The sequence below is a fragment of the Passer montanus genome, unplaced genomic scaffold (genome assembly GCF_014805655.1).
Source record: "Passer montanus isolate IOZ18808 unplaced genomic scaffold, ASM1480565v1 scaffold8, whole genome shotgun sequence".
NCBI classification, from domain to species: domain Eukaryota; kingdom Metazoa; phylum Chordata; class Aves; order Passeriformes; family Passeridae; genus Passer; species Passer montanus.
Window position 1 is genome coordinate 7,503,787 of NW_024373256.1, and position 24,929 is coordinate 7,528,715.

Genomic DNA, 24,929 nt, shown 5'->3' on the forward strand with positions numbered 1-24,929 from the left:
CGGGGTGCCGGTGCCGCGGGGCCGTGCCCAGCCCGCCGGTCCCGTGCCCGGGCGGCGGGGCTGCCTCGCCCGGGGTTGCCGCTGCTGGTTGTTCCGTTCCGGTGTGCGCCCTGCGGGCTGCCAGGGCGTGCCCGGGGCGCGGGCCCCGCCGCCCCCCGGCCGGGGCAGCGCCGCTTTGTTCGGGGCCGCTTCGTGCCCAGCCTGCTCGCGTGTCGCGCCAAACGCGAATGTTCGACGTGTTTTCAGCAGAAAGACAGAAATAAACTGCCAAGCGATTTATTGCCTAGGTAGTTGTTGCCATCTGAGCGTACCCCCTTTGCACAGCCACTTCTTTTTCCTGCTTCAGCTCTCCCTCCCTCCCCTGAGCGTGTTTACCCTTCCTGTGCAAGCTGCAATCTGCATTAATCGCTCTCCGGGGCTGTGGTGGTACTAATAAGCTACTCATAACAACTTAAATTGTAACTTGCACAATCAGTGTTTTGAGCAAATATTGGTTGGAAGAATGTGCCTGCCCTATCAGTGCTGTGGTTGCTGGAAAGAATCATTGATTATCTTTTAAATAGTTAACACTGCTGATATGCTGCCCTTCAAAATGTTACATTGATAACTGAGCAGGCTGATGCCAAGTGTCAGAACACAGCATTGATCCACAGCTGGTAACTTTTTTTGAATGACAGTGTCTGTCACATAATTTAAAGGGGCAATGAGTTAAGTGCTCTGGAAGGAAAGGAGGCATAGGTGTACAAACAAAGCACAGAGCTGCCCTCCCTTTTTGAAAATCACAGGCCTCCCTGGCACGGTGTGTGTGTTTTTGGGAGAACAGTTGACCAAAAGACGTTATCTAAACAAATTCTTACGTGTTTAAAAACCTCTGTGGTAAACAGTTTACGTGTAGCTACAGTATTAGTGCTTTATTTGGGCTGCAGCAATAGGAGGAGAGAGTGTCTGAGTACTTGTGTCCCTTGCCTGCATCTGAACACTGCTGCATGTTTCCCTGGTGAAAGAGAACCCTCAGAAATGGAAACACAGTCCCTTAGTTAAGATTGCATGTGAAAGTAGAGATCTCACCCCGTGTTCTTGTCAGTTCTGTAGTCTCTCTTCAAAGTCTCCCCCACACAGGTGTGTCGTGGTGGTCTGTGGAAAACATTCACTTTTACATGACAGGCAGCTCACAGTCTGAGCAAAGCTTTTCTGCACATCAGCAGAAAAAGGAGAGCTTGTGATCTGTGTTGAATCAGTTCAGATTAGCAAAGTGCAACTGGCTTTACAAACTTGCTGCAAATACCGGCTCTTGTAATGATTTTTAAAACTCAGATTATTTCCTAATAGCAAGTTTTATGTAGGCATGAATACTGTAATTCTGTAAAAAAAAAGTAACACAACTAATAACAGGGGAATTACAGCTTTGGTACTACTTGGCTGCTTTCTTTGTGAGACTGACAGCCTGCAATATGAGCTGTAATCAGCTCGTGTAATCAGGAGCTTCAAGGCTGTGTTAGGTGCCTTTTCTGCCCAGATTCTTGCTTTATTTTGAGGTTTAATGTTGTGTTCATAGCAAGTTCTTAATTATTTGTGTCAGTAGTTCTTATAATTTGTTGTCTTGGAAGTTCATTAATAATTACATCTTGCTTCCATTTAGCATGAATTGTGTTGAAAAAAGACAATCAGATGAAGGAGTGGCTTTGAGAGAAAACTAAGAACAGCTCTTTTGGAAGACCCTTATTGAAATAATTTGAAGAAGTATATATTGGGCAAGAAGGGCTGCCAGACATTTTGACAGACTTCTGAGGTGTGTTCTGAGAAATTTGTGTGTGGATGAGGAAGAGGCCTGGTTCTGCTGCTTGCTTTGGTTCAGCTTAAGGAACAGGAAGAAATCCTCTGTGTTGGGTATGTGTGTGGGGGCAGTGGGGTATAAGGTAGATGGAAAGGGGATGGAAGAAGAGGAACAGGCATGGCCTCTGCTCTTGCATTTCCTCATGGCACAAGGGAATGCACAGAGAGTTTGGATGCAGAGATGCACGGCTGCAGGTCGGGAGGAGTGAGAGTGCCCCAGCACTGCTCAGATCTGTCCCACACTGAAGCACTTGATTTTCTTTACTGGTGCCAGGGGAATGTTGGTAAATTTAATTTAGAGCCTTGGAGCACTATAAAATCCATCATGATGGGGTTTTGGCAGTTTGTAAGAACTTGCAAATTGCAGAAACAATGTTATTGTTCCATTAGGCACTTGGGTCTGTACGAGAATGTAACAGGAAAACTGCTCTGAGTAAGAAGAGACTATAAAAATAGAAGCATGGGATATTAGAAAAATTCATCCTCAAAACTACAGAAGGAGCTGAATATTGGTAGCCAGAATTCTTAGAAGGCTGAGAGAACAATCTATAAACACTCGAGGGACTTGGTAGTCACAGGAAGATAAGGGGGAACCCCCTTAACAGTTTCATCAGAGTTCCCTGGCTGGGCTCCTTGTCTTTGGCTGCTTCTCCCTAGGGGTCTGCATCTTATCTCACTGGCTTCCTTTCCTCTATTTGCCTCTGACTAATGGGCTTTGTCTTCTGGTTACTGGAAGTCTAATAAGTTCTTTTGTCTCTTAACCCTTCCTCCTTTTTAAAAATACTAGATTAATGGCTGTAATGTTTTGCAGACTATCTGCATTGGTGACATGGATTAATTGTGTGCTTGACTCTTAAGTTACCCAGCAGTAATGACATAGTAACTTGACTTGAAACAATGGTAATTTCATGGCAAACGTTCAAGGCAAATGTTGCCTTCTGGTAAAGTGCCAGCTGCAATTTACCCCTTGTAAACATGTGACACAAGTAAACTGGCTGTGCAGATTTTCTCAGTGTCTTTTGAAACAGTCAGTGATCTCTCTTTTCTCCTCCCCCCTTTCCTTTTGACTCTCACTTGAGTCAGGTAATTACAGATCTGGGTTGAAACCTTCCCAGGGAGTGATCAGGAAAGCCAGGAGTTGCAGACCTGCTCCCATTGCTCACTGGCACCTTGGCTTCCCCCTTCCCTGAGGAGGGTTTGTGGCTGCACGGGGCTCCTGGCAATGGGCTGTGGGTGAGTGAACTGGAGAGCCCCAGGCAGGTGGGGGCTCTGATTTCCCCTGCACAAGTGCCAGTGTTCTCTGTGGTGACATGAGGAGGTTCTCCTTGTCATGTGTGGCTTTGGTGTGATAGTGTGGTGATGTTTTTATATTGTGATCTCAGTGCTGAACATAACAGAGCAAATAAGGAATCAAAGCCTCTTGCCTAAAAGATAATTTGAGAATTGACTCATTTAGGTCTCCATTTTATCCATTTTGTCTTGGGGGACAGCTCTCTGGTCCAATGATCTGCATCTAAAGGAAGTAGAAAATCTGGATTTTAGTTAAAGGTTATTTAATGGCAATATTTTGCTGCTAGAATAATTAGAGTTAGGGGGCTACTTAGATGTAAGTTTTAAAGAACTCTCACAGAAGCAGGACTATTGTAGAGAAACAAACAAAAGCATAGGTGGTGAGACAGGATTCCAGTAAAGAGAGTAAGCTAGTATAATCTTCTGGTGTCTCAGAAAGAATGGTTATAAATGCTGTTCTGTCTACAGCATCTGTTTTGTGAAAGACAAAACTTACTTTGCAAAATGTGAGAATGCTGTTCCTGACCTCCTGTCACAGTTTGTTATTCCCACAAAGTCAGACTGCCAGAGACAGTATGACAGTCATAGTTGTTTGTTGTCTCACTTTTTCTGTTTAGTGAACAGAAGTGGGTTTTTTTTGAACCAAAAGGATTATGTACTCCTGAAATATACCAGTCTTATTTTTGCATCCATGTTACTACAGCAGAAAGTGATGGTTTTTAGTTTTTTCTTTGAAATTTTTTTTGTGTGATGCTTTTCCTCCTGCAGCTTTGGAACTTGTAACATAGTCTTATCCTTTTGTTTTAAAATGGAAAGGGAGGGGGGAAATCATCTTAGCACCTATGATTATGGGAGGCACGTGTAGCTTAGTAATAGACTCACAAACACACGTTTGGTTTTGGTCATATGCTGACTGTTCAATATTTTTTTTGCCAGTGAATCTGTACAGAAAGCCTCGAGTATTCTGGATCAGCATATGAATGGGTGGCCTGGAGTGCCAAAGGTCTGATGTGTTCCAGCATCCAGCAGTCACCTGTGCTTGGAGTTAGTGATTATGTCTCATGAAGCACAGGGTAGAAACCTACACGCCTGGGCTCTTGTGGGCACAGGATGTCCAGAGACATCAAGAGTATGTGAAAACTTATGAAAAAAAAAGGTGTGTGTTGGTTGAAGCTGCCATCAGATTTCTCAAGGAGAGGTGAGAGTCTTTGTTACAATTGATGACCAAGTTTGAGTACTCAAAGGAGCTCCTTTGAAGCTACTGGTACAGTTAGCATCAAAACACTGCAGCATCCTTTGTACAGTAGGAAATGTTGGTGTTGTTTACTGAAATAGGGAAGTTGCAAATCAAATCAGGAGAGAGAATTAGGGCTTCTGCAGGTGGCTGTGTGTATTTTCTGCTTTAGAAACTGCAGTCAGTTTAAAAATCCAAGCATATGCTCTTCAGGCACTTTCATATGTCAGTGCTTTCACTTAGAACAATTTGTTGTACATAACTTAGATATGATTCCAGTGTTTATGTGGTCAGCTGGTGCTGAAGTTCCTACACAACTGTGTGCAATGAGTGATTCTTTTGGCTGGCAGCCTGTAAACTGTGTTACACTCACTGAGACACCAGTGGGCCTTCTGTAAATTCCTTATGAGCATCTGCTGCCAGCAGGGATCTTATGAGGTGGTCTGGCTCTTGTCTTTAGACTTGTCCCTTCAGTGTTGGGTGCTGTGTGGGTCACTGTTCTCACAGCTGCTTTCTGCTGGAGAAGGGAGACTGACAGCCAGAGCTGCTGGAAGGGCTTCCTTTTTTTGTGTGACTGCTGTCTTCATTGATGAGAACAGCAAGAAATACGAAGTTATTCACTTACTACAATTAGTTTAAAGCATATCCTATTATTACAGGAGTCACTTGATATATACCTGAATTATATTCGGCTGAATGTAATTGGTGACAGCACCTCAGACACTTCAAGGTGAAATCTCATAGCTGAACTCAGTGTAGAAGAAAATCTGTGCACGCTTAGATCAGCTTAAAAGTAAATGTTTTTCTTTCCATAGCCAAGTAGATTGTAGACTGAGGTGGTTTTTCAGTTATTCTGGTTTGGCTGCAGAGAGTTGCAATTTTCCATAGGTTAATTTGCAGAATGGATTGAGCCAGGCTAAGGTAAATATTTGTAGCACAACTGCTTTCAGTGGGATGCATCTCTGTCAAATACCCAGGGGCTGTGGTTTCTTTTGGTCCCATAATCTGCAGTTTTGCTGTAGAGATGTGAACCGGTTGTGTCAGCACAGAGTAGCTCTTCCCCTGGCATGAGCTGCTTTAATTATTCATAATACATACTGAGGTGTTAAAGGTCTGTCATGCTGTGCAAAAGTTGCAGTGGACCCTGGAAAAATACTGAAGGATTATTCTTTTACAACCCTTTGCACATGAAAAGAGAAAAAACCACACAAACTCTCATTAGGTTATTTGCTTTTTTTGTACGTGCTGGACCTTTTATGGCCTTTGACAAGGATCTTGAGGGAGAAGGGGAATATTGGTAGTTTTTAAATAGATGGATATAAATTGCTCAGTGACTGAACCTTTGTTTTTTGAAGGTGGTTGAATTATGTGCAGCGAAATAAATGAGTTTGTTCATGTCTGAGTATGTATGAGGTGGGGAGTTGGATGGAATCTGATTTGGGTTCTGGTTTCAGCTTTACTGAAAACTGATGGCATGGTCTTGAACAGCCCTGTTGTTTGGCTGTCTTGATTTCCCCTCTGCCCATTGTCTTGCTCATAGCTTAAATAGACTTCTCAAAACAAGTACTGCTGCTGCTTGAATTAGTTCATTAATTTATTTACATTACAAAAGCACCTGAAGGCACCCTTCTAAAATTATATTCTGTTTAGCTAACCGGACTTGGATTTGTTCTTTGAAAATACAATAATCCTAACAAATCATTCCACCCACCTAATAAAGTAAGATGAAGCACATAATAGGAAACAATTGAAAACTTTTAATGGGGCCAAATGGAAAAACAATGAGAGGTAATCAGTAAGTAAGGTATTATGTGGTTAGAGAATGTAAAGGGAAGGGAGGGATTCAAGGATGATGCATTTGTGTCTGCTGGAAAAGCTACTTAAGGAATGTATCTTCCATAAGAAAAAGTAGTAAGGTGCTTAAGTCTTTCTCTGCCTATCATTTTTCACATTATTATTTCTTTTTCCTTAAGCTAGCTTTACACAATTAGCTGCACACAGTGAACTACATATCTGAAACATCTGTTTTATTTTTCTTGAGACTGTTTGTTGAACTTTGCACATGAACATGAAATGTGGTGTCATGCTCCGTGAGTGCGTGCAGTCAGGTGCTCTTCTAGAGTGCAGAAAGCAGGTTTCTTCTACCCAGTCTTGAATGGAAAAATCTCCTTTGATGAGTAAGCTCTGGACTTGGAGTGACAGCACACCAGGTCAAGGCTCAGGTGTTAAGAGACTTTTGCCTGCATCCTGGTGACTGGGAGGGGGTTCCTCTAGGAAGAGACTTGGTGACAGCTCTGATTCTTGGCCCTGAGACCTGGCCCAGCATGATGGACTGTAAATATGGTGAAGGTGTTTGTGATTCTTTTTTGTATTTTTTTTTCTGTACCTGGCCTTCCCCTCCAAGGTAGTTAAGGCTTTCCAGTATAACCTTTCTCAGAGAAGTCCACTTCTCATTTGAGGAAGTATTCAGGCCCCCAGCATAGCTGTTGCCTGGCTTGGTTTTCCCCTAAACTGCCATGTAGCCTTGTGCCAAGAGGCAGCCAGAACTCTGCATGGTGCCTTTTCAGGTGGCTGTATAACTAGCTTCTGCTCTTTGCAGGCATGTTCTGTAGAGACAAATTTTACCCACTTTGATCACATTTCTAAAGCTGTTTTGTTTCCAAAGCTCAGACTGAGGTTAATCAGAAATAGTTTTGTTATCTTGTTTTGGAACATATTGGTAAAGTTCTCATGTATCTGCCCACAAAACCATTACTGTCTGCAATTCATTGAAAGGTTCTTCAACTGCAGGAAGCCTCACAAACTAATAATTCATTTTAACTAATTGCAGCAGGACTTTCCTGCTTTTAGACTTCCTCTTGAGTAACTTTGCATAAAAGTATTTGTGCAGCAGTGGTGTGGAGCAGATCAGCGTGACACAGGTGCTTGGTTGGGGCTGTGGTGAGGTGTGTTCTGGGCTCCTGAGAGCCCATAATGTGCCATTGTGCTGCACTCAGAGGGCTTCTGCTGAGAAAGTGTCATGGCAGGTTCAGACTTGAAATGAGCAGTTTCTGTAGCATGCTGGCTTTGACTGAAGTTTGGTTCATGCTGTAACACTTGTGCTCCAAGTGCTTGGTGCTGTGGTGTAGAGCTCTGAACTGCACAGTGAAGCTTCCACACAGAGCTGATCCTTTCAATTTCTGCCTGCAGAAGAGGGAAACAATACCATTGATCCTTCACTGATTCCCCACAGGGGCGCAAGGAAAGTTGCCTTTGCTGAGGGCTGCTCTTTCCTCTGGGAAAGCTGCTGGGAGTGTGAGGGCCTGCCCTGATCCTCCTGCCCAGTGCCCAGGAGAGCCAGGTCCCAGGGGTTAGGCACAGGTGTGAAAACAGCCAGGTGAGCAAAACAAAGGCCTCCATCATCCCATGGGCCCACACAATTCACTCGCTCACCTCCCTCCCCATGGGTGGCTGAGGGGTTGCTAATGAGCAGTGCAGGCTGTGTGAGTTCCTGTGCTGTGGTGCTGCTGCTCCACAGCAGCACAGGGAGAAGGGTGTTGGTGACCACAGCCTGCAGCTACACCTTGCAACTCTGTCCCCGGGACTGAACCAAAACCTGTGCCACCAACGTGCTGATGCTTCTCTCCTTGCTGCACCCACTGGATATGACTTAGGATGAAGTCAGTGCATTGCTGTGCTATGACAGCCTTTAAATACAGCCTTGAAGAGCTTGATCTTTTAACTATCTCATACTAACTTTTTGTTCCGTAGCCCATTATTGTGTTGTCAAAATTTACACATTCTACTACATAAAAAATTTTGAAAAGGTTAAACAGACAACTCGGAAGAATAGAAATATAAAGAAAAGGGAAGAATTGTAGTTGGAGGTTCTAACATATTAAAATTTCTGGCTCCAGTCAGTGTGCTTGTGTGTATAGGTCAGCCAACATGGAAATTACTTCAAATAACCTGAAAAAGTTTGGCTTTTGTTGGGTAAGGCTGATCTCCATTAGATTCTGCTTCTTTTGAACTTGAAATAAGTGTTTGCTGCCAGTACGTGCAGTAAGTCAACTGGAAATGTAGATTTGGTGGATCATGGGATCATAGATCTCTTCCAAAGAAATACAGATATGTTTGAAAAGTAGTTCATTGCAAAAAGTTGCCATGACAATGATTTTTCAAAATGTGAACTGTAAAATGTTTAAACAGGTTCCTGGGAAATGAGGTTGCACAGTACCCTGTGTTCCTCCCTGGTGATTTATAAAGAGAATTATTTAGATGCAGGAGGCCAAAAGAAATTAGCATAGATGTGCCAGATGCTACATTTTCTTAAATTCTTGAAATTCACGGGATGCTATGGTCAAATAGGAAGAAATTCAAGCTAGTACTTCCACCGTGAGACAGGCAGACACTCCTCTGCTCCCCTGCATGTTAAGCTGCCTGGTGGCTGTGCACCCACTGGAGTCTCTGCTTAAAGAGCTGAGAAGCCATGGAGGAGGGAGAAAGGGTGGTTGGTTGTGTGGAAGATGAGGTTTGGGAGCAGAGTATGTAAACCCAGTGTGAAGCAGACTTTTTGGTCTCCATCTCAACAGTAAATGCCTCAAAGTGATTTGGTGGAGATATGCTTTTGCTTGTGTGTGTATATGAGTGAAAGCACCACTCCAGAGTTTCCAGGCATTTTGAAATGTTGAGGCTTTTAAGCTCTATCAACAGCTTTGGTCTGAACTAGGTTTTATGTGTCAGTCAGATTTTCCTAATCCACATATAGGATTCAGGGTTGGGGAAAACTCTTGTAGAGATTGGCATGTGTGACAAGACATTGTTTCATGGTTGTCTTTCTATATTCACCCCCTCTTTCTGCTGAAGGAAGCTCTGAACAAGCTAATGTTTCTACTTGTTTCCTAAGAAGTAAATCTCATGTAAAAGGTAAGTATGCAGCAAGGCAGCTTTTGATCACCTGTCTGCTCCCTAGATGTACTAAGAGCTGTAAAAACGAGATGTTTTAGTGTTTATGTTAGTATGGTAGAGCAGGGGAGCTTTGCCAGAGATTTCTTGTTTGTTGTGTTTTTCTACTAGATCAGACACAGAGATGTTGATGAGGGGCTGCAGTTGCAGCTCTTGCTACACAAACTAGACATACCTTTGTCTGTCCTCTTGAGAGGCTCCTAGTTATACACCAGAGCTGTGAATTTAAGAGAAGTGAAGTGCAGCCAGCTCGACTGAACATGGGAAAACAAACATGGAAAAGAATGTGCTAGAGAATGAAAAAAGAGAATTACTCTCCAGACCCAAATTATGCTTTGCTAGGTAGCAGCTGTCTGGCATTCACAGATTAAACAGTGCTCAGCTAACATGCAGTGACAGTGATAGCATGTCCTCTGCTTTGCTTTGAGTGCATGAAATGAGGAATTAACTCTCCCATGCTGAAAGCCATGAAAGTATCCGGAAGTGTCTATTTACTCCAAACAAACATTTGAATTTGTCTGTTGTTTTCAGTACCTGTTCTATGGTTTATATGATAATGCAGAGTTAATGGTGTTAATGCTACTTCGTAAGTCAAAAAAGTGAAGTAATTTTTCATAAAATGACTCTTTGAACAAATGGAGTTTGGCTCTGAAGGGTTTTATGAAATACACAGTTGGTTCTTAGTGATTTGGTGCATTTCATGGTTTTCATAGCCTCTTCTAAATGTAAAGATTTGTGTGGTCTTTTGTCTTCCAGCATTCTATGTGGAACCCAGGGAGCCTGAAGGAAGCTGTGAAGCTAGTGGAATGATTCCCTGTGTGGCTGAAGCTGTGTAAGTATTAGATGTTTGCTTACAGGATCACTTGTCCAGCACAATTGTTAGAGCAGCGATTGCGTCTGCTGCAGCAGTGGCAGTGATCCTCTCCTGCCTCCCCCAAGGGAAGCTCTGTGTGTCTTTCAGGGCTGGAAACAGACAGGGCATCCATGATACTGTTCCCTACTCTCAGCTGTTTTTAAAGTCATGTGTTCCTATCCATTAAAAGGTAGATAGTGCATAGTGGAATTCTGTAAAATTCTTAGACTATGCTCAGGTGTTTGTGAAAAGCTGAGGCTGGGTTGAGGCTTAGTTAAGCTCTAGTTATGTTGTCTTTGCCTTAGCTGGTGAAATGCTACTTGGAAAGGGATTAAATGGTTGGCTGAGCTGTTTCCCCTTTTGTTATGAGATTTCCTAAATTTGTCTTTGAGGTCTTCTTGAATGTATGGAAAGCTTTTTCCTCTACTCTCTTGATACTTTCTGTGTTTTGAAACTCATTATAAGTACCTTCTGATGCAACACTTCATTAAACAGCATAATGCTTGTTTTGCTTGTTATTCTCTGGACATATCCAATAATTTCTATTACTACAATAACATCAGTCATTATAGAAAAATACTGGGTTACTTAAATATCTCCTTTGCATCTTCTCTCCTCCTGCCAGCTCCCCCCCACAATTCATTACTGCTGTTTTCAATTGTGCCATGGTGTACTTGTATGATTGAGAGTTATTACTGAGTCACTTTGTTTTGCTCCCTTCAAATTTTGGGTTATGTGTGATCTGGTCACTTGAAAATGGAAGAAAAATGCTGCAAATTCCTTACAGCACTTAGAAAAAAGTCCCACACAAAACCTCCACCAAATCAAAAAGCCCCCCCAAGCATTAGCCAGGCCTTTGTAATCTTATCTAGGTTTTCTTTTAATGTGTGGGGCCATATGGCTCTGCACATCCTTTGTCTTAGAGGGTGACTTTGCTTTAGCTGGCTGTATTCACCAGCACTCATCTTCCTGTGTTCCCAGCTGCCGACTCCTTTCTGGAAAGGTGCAGAGAAGGTCATTGTGGATCTCTGCTTTGAAAGAGGAAGATGGCCTCATGGGCATCTTGGTGATTCATATGTACTGGAGATTATTGCTCAATACTTTTCTGAGTAATAGACTTCTCTGGGAGCACTGCATCCTGTAGCACTGAGCACATTCCAACCTTAGCCCTGAATCTTGATCCTTTTTAGTAGAATAGCAAAAGCAGTGGTCACTGCTGCCTTTTATGTCTTGCTTTTATGCTGTACAAGCCTCTTAGTAATTTTGCTCTTGAGAACTGATCCTTTTGGGAATTGATGCTTTGCCACCAATCCAGTCTAACCTTTGCGTACACAATAACTTTATACTCATAGTTCCTGATCCAGCTGGGAAATCTCTCTGCAGATCCTTGTGCTGTGTGACAGTCACTTTGCTCTGCAGCTGAATGCACAGCTCTGTTCACCTTCCTGAGGATGCTCTCTCCCACTCCTTGAGCTCTGGCTTCACTGCAGCTCCTGATGCTGCAATTAGATCCTCTCTCCAGCCTTCCATAACAAAAGGGCCGGCTTCTCCCACTTGTTTCTGTCTCCTTCCAAGGCTCTTGTTCCTTTCATGCCTTGAAACCTGAGTCATGTAGGAAGCGGAGGTGACTAGTTAGTGAAGTGGATCCAGCTCACCAAGGCAATGTACAAAAGGGTAACTGATGGAGTGCCAAAAGACTTTTCTCTTACAAAACCAGATACATGCACAAGCTGCCAGCGGATGCAGTCTGGATTTTTTTTTTCCCAAGCTGGTTTTGCTATTTTTGGGGTAGAATGCTTCTAAGTATCTGGCACATGGCATCAAGTTTCTTGTAGAAGAAAAGTGAGGAATAGCAGCAACTGTACATCAGTATCTTCTAGTGTTTGTTCATAAGGAGTAGGACTGTGCTCTGAAAACTTCCTTGGTGGGGAGGAGGAAGGAAGAGCTGTGTTACTGCAGGGAAGAGCAGTGCTAGCAGTGCCCATGCAGTGGCTGTTCAGGAGCAGCATCCAGCTCTTTGTAAGGCAAGTAGGAGTACAGAAAATGTGTTTGTTAGAGGGGTACAATGTGAGGGAGGTGGATAACTTGCCCTCTAGGGGTTAATGCTGCTGGGATTGCTTGTCTTTGGAAACTGCCAGTGGGACACCTCCTTACATACAGGTGTCTAATAATGCTGGCAGATCTTCCCTCTGTGAATTGTAGTGCTCTTTTTGTGACAGCAAATGACTTTAAATCCCATCAGTTTCATCACATTGGTGATGTCACTTTGGAAACCTGAACATTAGATTGTTATCATCAATAATACAAGCTGTTGCTTAGGAAGCATGACAGCATGAGTCATTTTACTAGGAAAATTATGGACACAGTATGTCAGTCTTGCAAACTGCCTTTAAAAAAAAATTCAAATTGGGATGCCTCAAGTGAATTGGATTAATCTGTCAATTATGATATGATTTGACTACTTTAGAGGAAAGTACTGTTCACTAGCAGCTGTTCCTTAACCTTCCCCCATAGGAAAAAGCTGTTCCAAATCACCAATAGTTAATAACTGCTGTTAGATCTTTGAGAAGAAAGTTTTCTATACTACTCAAACTCTAATGCTAGTCTGTACTCAGGATTTTTTATTCTGTTCTCTTAGCTGCATACTTCTCTCTAAAGAAAAATTTGTCCAGTGTGGTGCTAGCTACCTCTGAGAAACTGATGGAAGAACAAGAATTAGTGTAGATTGAGCATTTGAATTCAGATGCATTTGAAGACTTGGGGGGAAGGCTGGTATGTGGGAGTTAATCACTAAGCAGTTTTTACACTGCCTACTAATATCCTGTTTGTTTTGGTGTAATGAAATAATGACTGGTGTAGACTGGAGAGGATGGTGTTGCTCAGGCACCTGGCAGCACAGAAATCAGTGCCAGGCTGTGCTTCACAACTCACAGAGCTGTGAAGTACTAAGGACCAGTGAAATTGTCTTGTGGATTATTTATATTGACGTGCATATTTTTATTTATCCTTTCAGATACAAATTATTGCAAATTTCTTGAATAAATTAAATCAGACTTTTCTTGCCTACAAAAATGATGCTGCAACGTTAATCTTGAAAGCATTGTGATGAAAGAATATTTAATACCTTTGTTCCTTTGGCTGCTTAAAAAATAGGTATTTGCTAGTTTTGTGTGTGTGTTATGTACTTAAGGAAAGGGACTGGGGAGGGAAGGGGAAGCCAGGTAGTCAAAACCAGCATCTTGGCTGTTGTAGTTCCACTGGCAAATTTTTTTGCTCGTGAAGCTGCACACGTGCTGTTTTGTCAAAACAGGTATAATGGCTGAGAGATTTATTTTTGTAATCCTAATATCTGAGAATTCATCTGTACTTGTTGCTGCTGTTAGTTTACAGCTTTAGAGAGGACTTCAGTCTCAGTAAATCTTTGCCCAAGAAAGAATACAGTCAAACTGACGTGACAGCTATTGTATTTCTTAATTTTTATCTCTCTTCTTTCTTGTTCTAATTCTAATCTGGAAGCTGTACACAAAGTCAAAGCAAACCCAATTTTTATGTTTGAAGCTTTTGCTTAACTGACAGCAGAGGTGAAATGCAAATTAGTGGGTAAAGGAGGACTATGATAAGCAATTGCTTTCTTGGAGCTGACATTTCTGAGAAACAGACTGTCCTTGGTGTGGCTGCTTGCTGATAGGGCAGTGTCAGAGTGTTAGCTTGGTTTTAACAGGGAAAATTGGAGAACCCTTTTCTCTGGGCAAAATATCTTTTCCAAACATGCAGGGCTTTGTGATTTATAAAAAGAGAGTATGATGAAATAATTTTGGCATTTTAATTTTTGTTTAAAAAAAAAACAAACCCTCTGAACTGGAATTACTACTTATCTGCATGTGTGTCTGTCTGAAGAAGTGTCATTAAGAAGGCCCCCTCCCTTTTCTGTCCCCTTACCTGAAGGGAGGAGCCCACTTGAAACAATTAACAATTTCTGAATACCCTCTTGCATAAGAAGTGTTGCCTCCTTTCTGCAGACACACTCTGTGTATGTTTTAAATACAAAACCTAGATTCCAAACTCTGTTTAAAAACAAACACACAACTTTCACTCTCTCTCCTCCTCCCCAGAACCAGCCAGCAGCCAGCCCCCTCCTCCCCTGCTCCCTGAGAAGTCCTTTTTGCTGATTTGCTGGAGGTACAGTCTAGATCCAATGCTTAGGTCTCTGCCAGGTTGTCCCATCAGTGTCCCTGTCCTCCTTTCCCTGCTTTGTTTCAGTGTTTTTATATTCTGTAGATAAAATGTGGGTATACTTTTAAAAACCATTTCCTTTAAAGTATTTCTGGGTTAGAGGAGTCTGTTGTGATGAAGCCTGTACATGAATCAACCTCTTTGTAACCTATGCTGCAGTAAGAATTTTAGGAATTTCCTTTATTAGGACCCGTTAGTATAGTGTAGCCACTGAGCGAGCTGCATTGATTTCTAGGTAAAACAGCCTGAAATTGCCTGAAATTTATGGCATATTCCAGCCTTGTGTACACTGCTCCTTTTCAGTATGCAAAGCTTAAATATCCTGAAGTTGGCTGTCAAGTGTTATCCCACATTTAATACTTCAGCTCTTCTTTACAGAGAGACAGCAGTTTGACTGTGAAACTGTTTTTCAGGTTAGCTGAGTGCTGCTAATGGCATGGTGAGATGTGTTGAAGAGCAGCTGCGAGGGTGTCCAAGGGCAGGGGGACCGTGCTAGGAGCTGGGCTTGCAACATCATGGGCCAGTGTGTCACCAAGTGCAAGAACCCTTCTTCTACCCTTGGCAGCAAAAATGGGGAGAGAGAATCTGGCAGCAAGTCCCACAGCAAGAGAAGTGCAGTCCACAAAGACGACCACGGCTCAGCTTGCGGGAAGGCTTCAGGAGACATTCTTGTGAATGGGACAAAGAAAACAGATGCTGCTGTAGAGTCCAGTCAGCCTCCAACGTTTTCTGGAGATACAAAGAAAGACTCTGTTTGCAGTGCAGAGGAATCTTCTCTTCAGAGGATTGGGGAGTTGTTCAGGAGGTATAAGGACGAGCGGGAAGATGCCATACTGGAAGAAGGAATGGAACGATTTTGCAATGACCTCTGTGTTGATCCCACTGAATTTAAAGTACTAGTTTTGGCTTGGAAATTCCAGGCTGCTACCATGTGCAAATTTACAAGGTTAGTTCTTGTAGAACTTGTAATTATTTTCATATGTTGAAGTATATCCTTTCAGCAGTATGTTGGAGAGACAGCCTCATTAGCTTCACTTACTTATTTCTTCTAACACTTGCATTTTGATCAAATTAATGCCTACCACTGCAGAAGGTAAGCTTTGTATTGTCTTCTTTTCCCCTTCTCCTCACACTGGATTTTAGAAGATGTCGTTTTGGCCATTATGCTGCTAGTGATGAACAGTGTAGTGAGATTCTGTAGACATCAATTTATTCTTGATTTACCAGAAGCAATTTACTGTATCCGGCATTATCTTGGTGATGAGATTGGACACTGAAATTAATTTTTCCTTTAAAGTAATGTGAGATTCTTTAGTAATTGCTACTGACTCTGTTAACAGTCTGTGAAAGAATGACAGAATTGTTCCTGCCCAGCCAATGTAACACTTAATGTCTTTTTCCAAGAGTAATCTTGTTAAAGCATAGAGAGGGAAGGAAATGTGAGGGTTTTGACACTTGTAGCTGTTTCATACTAGCTGACAAATGATTGCTGCTCAAAGTGCTGTGTGCCCTTCTGGACAAGGGGCTCAGTCAGCAGGCTGACAGCATGTGTGATGCTACAGGAAACAGTGGAATGTCTAAAACTCCCCCCACTAAGCAACAGGCAAACCCAAACTGCAGCAGAGTCCCCCAGCTTGATTAGCAATGTCCAGGTAAGAGCAAGGGAAGAGTGCCTACAAGGACTGGCAGGGAGAGAAGGAATTTTTTATTTTTTGATCTGTCTAGATTGGTTTGAGTAATGCTGCTTATTTTTACTGAGCTTATTACTTTGGTGTTCAGAGCCTTGACCCAAGCCTGTGCTGTGCACTGGACAGCATCTTCAGAGTCTTTGTGGCTGAGGGTGTGTGTCAAAGGGATGAGTTACTCTGGAATGCAAATGTGGATTTACTGGAGGCTGATGACACAGGTATTTGCTAAGATGGTAAAGGAATTGTAAGTAGTGTCTGTGATTCTGCACAACTACCATGAGTGTTATTAACATGGTGTTAATTTCCTTGGACAGGACAGATCTGGTTGTGAGAGGTTGTATTTGTTGAAGGGCACGCTCCATGGTACAGGTGCTGATGGATTCTTCCATCAAGGAAAGCGTTGTGGTCTGTTCTCCTGAGTGCTGCTCCATCTCTTGTCTTCCCTCCAGCCTGTCCTGTGTCAGCCTGCTGGCTCTCCTGGCTGCTTGTTACACCTCTCACAAGCATCAGAGAAACTGGAGCTAAATGTGTCCCACTTGGCCACCTGGGACAGGGCTGGTGCTTGGAGCAGTGTCCATACATTGTGCTGTAGTGATGCTGTGCTTCCTTCCATGCTCTAAGTAGATGCCTTGCTGACTGACACCAGTGGCTCCCCTTTGGTTTTGCAGGCTGAAAGAGCAACCAAAAACCACAGCAAAAGTAGAAGTGAACTGCTCAGTCCCTTGCAAACACCTCACCCAGAGCATGGGCATTTAGACATCAGCAGTATTGAGTCAAGTTGGGGTAAATGTGTTAGTTTCAAACATTTAGAATTTCTTCCGTGGCAAATTAGATTCACTTTTTAATGTGAAAGGCATTCTGGGATGTGGAAGTGTCCAGAAAAGCCAGAGAGCCGAATCTTTCAAATGTTAGCAGTGCCCCAGCAGACCTGGGTGTTGTGTGTGGTTCCCCAGGCCTTATGGCATGCCTTGGAACTGTCTGTCTTTCCAGCGGCTCCTGTTGCCAGAATCTGTGTGCCATTGGGGCTGAGGATACACTTTGTCTTCTGCAGATGGTCCTCTCAGATTTGCTGGAGCTAAACAGAGATGGGACATGTTCGTGAGGTTGGTGGGAAGGGCTCACTCTAATTTCTCTTCTCTTGCTTAACAGGAAGGAGTTTTTTGAAGGCTGCAAAGCAATAAATGCAGACAGCATTGATGGCATTTGTGCAAGGTTCCCCAGCCTCCTAAACGAAGCCAAGCAGGAGGATAAATTCAAGGATCTCTATCGTTTCACCTTCCAGTTTGGCCTGGACTCTGAAGAAGGACAGAGGTCGCTACATCGGGAAATAGCCATTGCCCTTTGGAAATTAGTCTTCACCCAAAACAAGCCCCCTATTTTGGACCAGTGGTTACACTTCCTAATCAAGAACCCCTCAGGAATCAAGGGAATCTCCCGGGACACGTGGAACATGTTTCTAAATTTTACTCAGGTGATTGGACCGGACCTTAGCAACTACAGCGAGGACGAGGCCTGGCCGAGTCTGTTCGACACCTTTGTGGAGTGGGAAATGGAGCGAAGGAAAAAGGAGGAGGAAACCAAATGCATTCTGTCCTCGGACCCAGAGGGCCCGCGCGCAGACGGACAGACCTAGCGGCGGCCCAGCAGCAGTGACAGAAGCAACTTGTTGCCCTTCACAAAATGTAAACTCTGGATGTTTCTGGAAATTACCGAGGCTCCAGATTTTTCTACTTTACACCTTTTTCTGCCTTGTCTTTGAAAGGGCTCTAAAATGCTGTATCATGTTTTAGGCACTTTCTTAATTTTGGTTATTCCTTTTACTCTTGCCCTGAAATATTTGACCCTGGCTACAAGTTAAGCATTTTTTTTTTATTTTATTTTATTTTTAAGACTTCAGATTAGTATAAGTAAGTCTGATACTTCTTGCACAATGTAGATCTTTTTAGTTAGGTTAAATTAACATTGCTAAATTATACAGTGCCAGATTAAGTTTTTCATACTACATCTGTCAGGGCAGGTCTGTACTGTGTGTAGTGCTGTTTACATTGTTGAAATTTTAGGCTGTAATAATTTTAAGGTTTTATACTGAGATGAACAGCAGTGTTAACTATAAATGCATTAATCCTGGGTAATAAGGCTCTAAAAACCAACATAAACAACAGCTTTTTGTAATATGGCTAATTCCCATTTTGAGCTAACTCCTAGTGAATGAGTCCAGATCATTCCTTTTTTTGGACTTTCAAACTAAATGTTGGGATTGTTTTATAAAATTACTGTACCTGTCAGTCAACTGAGTGGTAGATGATGATTTATATCTAAATCTCTTTACACATTCACATAATAAAAGAGCAGTACTACCTCAGTTTTATTGAAAGTGGACTTGTTGATGGACTTCCATTTTCTCTGGAAGTTGTATTTTTGTGGTTACATGAGAATATTTTTACTTGACTAAAAGAACCAAAGGTTCTGCTTCTTAAGTTTGCTAAACATTGAGAGAAGCAACACACAAATCCTAAGTCTTCAAGGAAAACTGTGGTATAATTCTGCTTTAATTTGTTTGATTTATACCTAAAGTATTACCTTACTTGTCTGGCAAGCACAGTACTTCTATGTAAGGAACTATCTTTTGCATTAATATTGACGAACCAATTTTTTAAAGCATATGTTTAATTGCTAAATTGCAGTTTATACTCCACACTTTCTGGAGCAACAATATCGGCATCTGATGACAAAGTGAATTCTTAATGTGTTCTTAATGACAGCAGTGTAGATGAGTCATTTTTAGACTGATTTGATAATATTTGGATAGGAGTCAATTTATTATTTTACAATGCCTGTATTGGGACTATTTGCCTGTTGAAATTGTTGTGACTTAAAGGGAGTTTTATTAACACTGGTTGAAACTTTTTTGGTTATTGATGCTACCTTTTTTAATTTTAGTATGTCAACTTTTTTACACCTTTTGGTAAAAGGATTGATTGCCAAGGCTTTCTGTATAGCCAAGTGCTGGCTTAATGAATTTGATACACTTCTGTTACACACCTTTTATTTTCAGAGCTGCATTTCAGGATCATAAACCAACTTCAACTGAAAAAAAAAACCAAAACAAAACAAAAAAAGCCTAGACAGTCATCCATAGCATCTAATGGCTTTTGTGATATAAGGGTTTTAAAACTAAAGGGAAACAGGTTTTAAGTGGTGAGCTTGTCACCAGGTCCAGGGTGTCATGCTTTGCACATCTGTTGTGCCTCACAGGGGTTAGCAGAGAGAGGAGTAGGATCTGCCCAAATTCTGGGTCTGGCTTTGCTGGTATGCAGCCCTGCAATGGCTTGGCTTGGAGGTCATGAATCACTAACAAAATGTGGGTAATGCAAACAGTTTAAAAACAAACCCACAAGCCACAGACAGCATCTCTTTCATCTAATAAAAGGAGAGTTTGGTGCATGCTGCTCTTGCTGGGAGACAAGCTGTGGAAAACAAATGCAGTTGTTTAGATGCAGCTGAATCTGTCCCTTTGCAGGAGAGCCCTGAAGTTGCTGTTTTATGGGTAAATACACCCAAAGCTTTGTCCTTGCTTCTCTAACTTTCTGTGGCACAAAAGTGTTTGGCAGCAAAACCTTGTTCTGATTTGGTGAGCAAAGCAGGCCAAAGCACTCGTGCTGGAATCCTTGAATTTATGGTGAGACTTTTGCTGGTGCTGTTATTTTTAAACGACTAAAATAAATTCCCCAACAGAGGCTGCTTTGTTAGGAAAAGTTCCAAATGGAGACTGATTTGATAGTAAATGAAGACTGTATTTGTAAGTTTGAGACTCTTCATTCATTCAGCTTTTAAATGCTTTGTTCGTCACTTTTTTTTTTCCTAAAGGAAATTTAAAATGTCCAGAGTGTGAAGAGTAACTATTCACATGGGTAGCTCACCAGATGGCAGCTTCTGATTTACACCCTAGCATGCAGCAGCCCTAAAGGATGAGGGATAGAGCTCTTTAAGGAAGGTGTTTATCTTGTGGTTGGAATGTGGACAGCAGTGAGGAAATCAATCTGTAGCACATCAGGCTCGGCCATTTTAATGTATCAGAGGTAATACAGCTGCTTTTTAGAGGCAGAGGTGAACACACAGGAAGGGAAAATCTGGTTTCCTGTTGGGGAAAGGATATGCCATTACCCACGAGTTCAGTGTGGGGGACAGCCCTGCTCCTGTTGTGCTGCTTCCAGCCCGGCAGGAGCAGCTCCACCCACTGGGCAGGGTACTTGCAGAAATAGCCAAATGATCTGTCTAGGGAAGTATCACTTATCTTTAGCCTAATTTTAGTCCTTTAATTGCCATTTACAGAATGCAAACCAGACCTGTGTCAGTTTTAAACTCCTGAAGCAGGAGCAGAAGGTGCAGCTCTGGCAGTGCTGGCAGTGAGCAGGGCTGTCAGACCTTCTCTTGGATTGCCTGGTGATTTTGTGATCCCAAACGAGACTGTCTGGACTCTGTAATGTTGGGGTGAAGGAATGGGGTTTCTGTGTGTCTCTGAGAAGTCTTTAATAATATTGGAGCCTCTGAAAATATGCTTTGTTTAATGGTTAAACTGTGAATATCTGTGGAACAGGCCAAATACATTCACTCTTCATTTTTATATAATTTAATTCTTCATTGTGTAGGGCACAGGACTGTAAGTGACCAGTGATGCTGGTGAAATCCTTGAAACCATAGCAACTGTTTAATTTTTTAAAAAATTAGATTATGCATTAGGAAACTTTATGCATGTAGTGAATCTGCTGCAACTTGGGATAAATAACTATAGATAACTATATAGGTAGTTGGAGTAATATACTGGAAAACTGGTCTGATATCCACAGTCTGTGGCATTTTACTGCCTTCTCTTATATGCAAAGAAATACAACTCCTGTAAACTTTAGCCCCTAGTAATAAAACACTGACCACCTACACCATATTATAGCTTGGAACACCTATAAAATTTGGCTTCCAGATCAACTGGAGGCTTAATTGTGCCAATTTTCACTTGTGTGGGTGCATTTCTGAGGTGAAAGACTATTGCTTTAAGTAAGGTTTGTGCACATAGCTGGCCATAAAACATGAGGCAATGAGTTGGAGTTGAACACCAAATTGTGAATTTATTTGCTGCTGGTGCTATTCTACATGGAGAATTACAGCTTTTTAGTACTGTGCAATCCCAGTGAAAGGACCACAGGAAAATGACCACAGGTCTGGCAGGTGGCACAGACACAGCTGGGACTGAGAGCTGCTCCCCAGGCTGGCCCAGCAGATCTGCTGGAGCAGCTCTGAGCCAGGACAGTTCTCAGCCAGGCCCAGGTCAGAGCAGGCAGTGAGCTCAGGCTGCTCTGCTGGGGCTGAGTGGCTCGGCTTGGAGGCAGGGGGCACCCCTCCTCTGTGGGCAGTGCTGGGGGGCAGCAGCAGCTCTGCTGGGTGACTCTCATTTCACTCTGTGTCCATCAGAGCCCGTGGATCCAGGACTAGCCTGTCACCCGTGGTTCCCAGGCTGTGCACTGACCAGTGACCTTAGACTTCTGTGACACTGTCAACATGAGCCTTGTTTCCAAAAAAAGCCCCACAAAGTTAAAGAAACACCATGTAGTTAATAGGCACCTCAGCTGTGATACGGTTTGTTGGCTGAGGTTACATCATTCCCATTCTTTGGTAAATAATAGTCATTGTGAGTTTCTGGGTCTTGCAGCCTTGTGTTCTGCAGTGTGATGCTTTTCTAGAAGGTCCTCAGTACATTGGGCACCCAGTTCTTCCCTTGAGCCCACTCTGCTCAAAGTATGTGCATGTGAATTTAGCCTTTCATATTAAAAAGGAAGATGCTTAACCTGAAACTCAGAATTCTTCAGGGTAGTGCTTCAATATGGAGAAAAACATATTTTTTCAAATAAGTATTAAAGCAAAGTGTCTGCTTAAATTTTGTTGTGTGCAAACAAACCCACCAGTGTTAACATTTTCTCTCTGGTCTATTGAAGATCGAATCTTTGGTTTTATAGTGTGAACTGAAGTGAAATTCATGAGATTGTAAGACAGAAAGAAGGCTGTAACTCCTTCACCATGAAGTACGTAGGTATCTCTACCTCTTGTTCTTAGACTTGAATAGTTTAAGGCTACCATCCTTTCATCCCAGGATTTTATGCCTGGATGAGTAATCTATTTTTTTTAATTGACCCAAGCTAAGTATTATCTATTTGCCATAGCTTTTGGTATCCTGTGTTTAACCTGTATGCAAAGGACCCTTTGCAGGGGGCCGGGTCAAGCTGCAAACCAGAGTTGTTCCTCCCGGGTGCTACTTTTGGAGTGCAATAGAGCGGCCGAGCAGAGCTACGTGGCCTGTGGCTCAGGGCTTCTGGCACCACACATCCTCTGCCCTGGTCAGCCTGTACTGACAGTGAATTGAAGATGGAGCAGCTGCTCCCCAAGAGGGAGCCACCAGCCTTTTCATTTGCCCTTGAAAAGCTTTAGGAACCCACCTGATGCAGTGCCATGAGTGTATTTTTCTTTTAATCAAAAATACTGTGTTTTGTTCCATGTTGGACTGGACTTGTAACCACCCAGCAAAGATGGGAGCTGCAAAAGTGCAAAGGCTACACGCGTCCTTTTTCTCCCTGAGGTCAGAATCCTGCTCAGGATAAAACCCTTGTGCTTGAGTAAAGCTGGAATGTTCTCAAGAGAACTGGAGATGCCAGAGTGGCTTTGGTGCTCAGCTGTGTTCATTAATGCATTGGGGGTTTCTCCATGCAGCACATCTGTGCCCTTCCTTTCCTCCCCCAAAGCAAACTGCAACCCAGTTGCTGTCACAGCAAATCCCCCGTAGTGCAACTGCTGCTGCAAGATCCTCCCAGTGTGAGGGCTGCCTTTGGGCTGTGACCTCTTGCACTATCAGGACAGGCATGTATTTCAAGAGAACAGGGGGACATGTGAGACAGTAGGTAAAAAGAGCATGTTTGTTCTTGTCCTAACAGCTTGCCTTAAATCACTGACATTGCAGCGGTTCCTTGCTACTATTGCAATCCTCAGTCTTTGAAAATCCAACAGGTTCTGTAGGTAATACTGTTTTTTGTTTAATTTTTAATAAGTTTCTATCTTTGCATAATTGCACTCTTCAGATAAGCCCTTTTTGGATAATGTGTCATTTCACACACAGGAAAAAAGTCCATCTCCAGTGTTTGTGCTGTAAAGTGTTTCTTTTTATGCCCTGTAAATTATATCTGGACTAAAGGTTGCCTACTGTTGAAGCAGTGTGTTTACTTGAATGTTGTCATTTTGTGCAGTTACAACTGCTGACTCTTGCTCTTCTCTGGGCCTGTGAGAGTGGAGATTGTGTGACCAGAGCTGGCAAACCTGCACAGAGGATCAGTGGAGCTGAAGGCTGGCTGCTGCTCCCATGAGCGTTTCACGTGAGAGGACTTCACAGATCAGTGCTCCATGTTTGAAAGTTGTGACTTCTTAAGTCATGCTAAGCAAAGTTATTTGAAAATAACACTTGCTTTGTTATCTGTAAGTTTGAAATAGTCTTTTAAAAAGAGATGGGCTGGCAGGAGGGTTGGAGGGCCTCGTGCTGTAAGTTGTTGAGTAACTCAAGTTCCAGGAGCCTTGGATGGGACTGGCAGGATTCTGTCCCGAGCCAGCGCTCAGAGGGTTTGCACTGGCTGGTCTTGAGGGCATGAAGCAACACAAGGCCTTGATGGGGGCTGCGTGGAGAAGGGTCAGCCTGGGAGCACTGGTGGGTGCAGCCTGGTTCTTTCTTGTGGATCCTGAGGCCCAGTTCAGCCTCAAGTCCCTCTCTGTGGAAGGAATGTTTTGGTGTTTGCTCCCAGAGAGGTTCAGTGGAACTGAGGTAACAGGAGCACGGCTTTGTGTGGCTGTCACTGAGCACAGCTCCCTGATGGGCCTCTGGGCTCCTCAGCCAACCAGCCACGGTGGGCAGGGTCACATCTGCTGTTCTTTGTGCCCGGGGCTGTTTTGCCTTTTCAGACTTACCCAGGAGATAACCCCGTATGAGCCAGTTTTCTCACTCTGGGAAATGATGAATGTGTTGCATGTCACAGAGCAACCCCGTGGTTCCTCTTTGGGACAGCAGTATCAGAAGTGCTGTGTAAATGTAATGCTTGAAAACAGCTGGAGTAAATTCTGTTTCATGTAGGATCTTTATTTCAAGAGGATGTGGCCAAATTTGAAACCTGATCTGGAGGAAAATTGGGAGAATTCCAGGGCAATGCATCTACTGAATCCCAATCTACTGAACTGGTTTGTAGTTTTACAGTTACCTTTCTTACATCAAATTTTCTCACCATTGGTGTCTGGAACAGAATGGAAACAGCATCTTATGGAATGTGCAATCTAAGGCACAATGCAAATAGGGTGTGATAAGAAGGTTGTCTTTACTTGATAGCAATCCTGAGTGCAATGTTTTTGTTGTGTCCCTTTTGGAAGAAGAGCATTAAGTACAGTCTGAGGTTTTTCTTTTCTTACAAGCAAAGCATTGGTTTGTCCATTACTGACTTCTTGTGAAATTTGTGCCAGATGTATATTAAATATTTTGGTGCTTTTTCTAATCCAAGCTGCCATTCATTTACCTGTGAGATTATTGTACTTCTGTATATTTAAACGACCAACCCCTTAAAGAAAAAAACAAAAAAAATCCTTTAGTCACAATGTATCCTGACTACTGTAGCCTGTAAATGTTCCAAAGCTTCTGGGTTTCCTGTATTCCAGTAAGGTCTGAGGGGAGGGGAGCAGCTACAGAAATCTCACCCACTGGAAAGGGAACTCGCACGCTGTTCTGTGCGTTTCTGAACAGATGAGTAACATTTGTGGTGTTTACATAACGACACATTGG

The 24,929-nt window shown here is 42.8% G+C and overlaps 1 protein-coding gene across 4 annotated transcripts in view; it reads left to right on the forward strand.

Moving 5' to 3' along the window:
* The window catches only part of DCUN1D3 (defective in cullin neddylation 1 domain containing 3), a 24,949-nt gene extending 304 nt beyond the window's left edge, over positions 1–24,645 (forward strand). The window contains exons 1-6 of one of the 4 annotated variants that reach the window (XM_039731628.1): positions 1,962–3,066; positions 4,060–4,321; positions 9,203–9,262; positions 10,058–10,133; positions 14,801–15,333; positions 17,225–24,645. In XM_039731628.1, coding sequence (XP_039587562.1) covers positions 14,903–15,333; positions 17,225–17,708 — 915 coding nt within the window. In that variant the 5' untranslated portion in view covers positions 1,962–3,066; positions 4,060–4,321; positions 9,203–9,262; positions 10,058–10,133; positions 14,801–14,902 and the 3' untranslated portion in view covers positions 17,709–24,645. Of the gene's footprint in view, positions 1–47; positions 288–1,639; positions 1,888–1,961; positions 3,067–4,059; positions 4,322–9,202; positions 9,263–10,057; positions 10,134–14,800; positions 15,334–17,224 lie in introns of those variants that run through there. The other 3 variants (XM_039731629.1, XM_039731630.1, XM_039731627.1) reach the window with 3 other exon arrangements.
* The last annotated feature ends 284 nt before the right edge of the window (positions 24,646–24,929 follow it).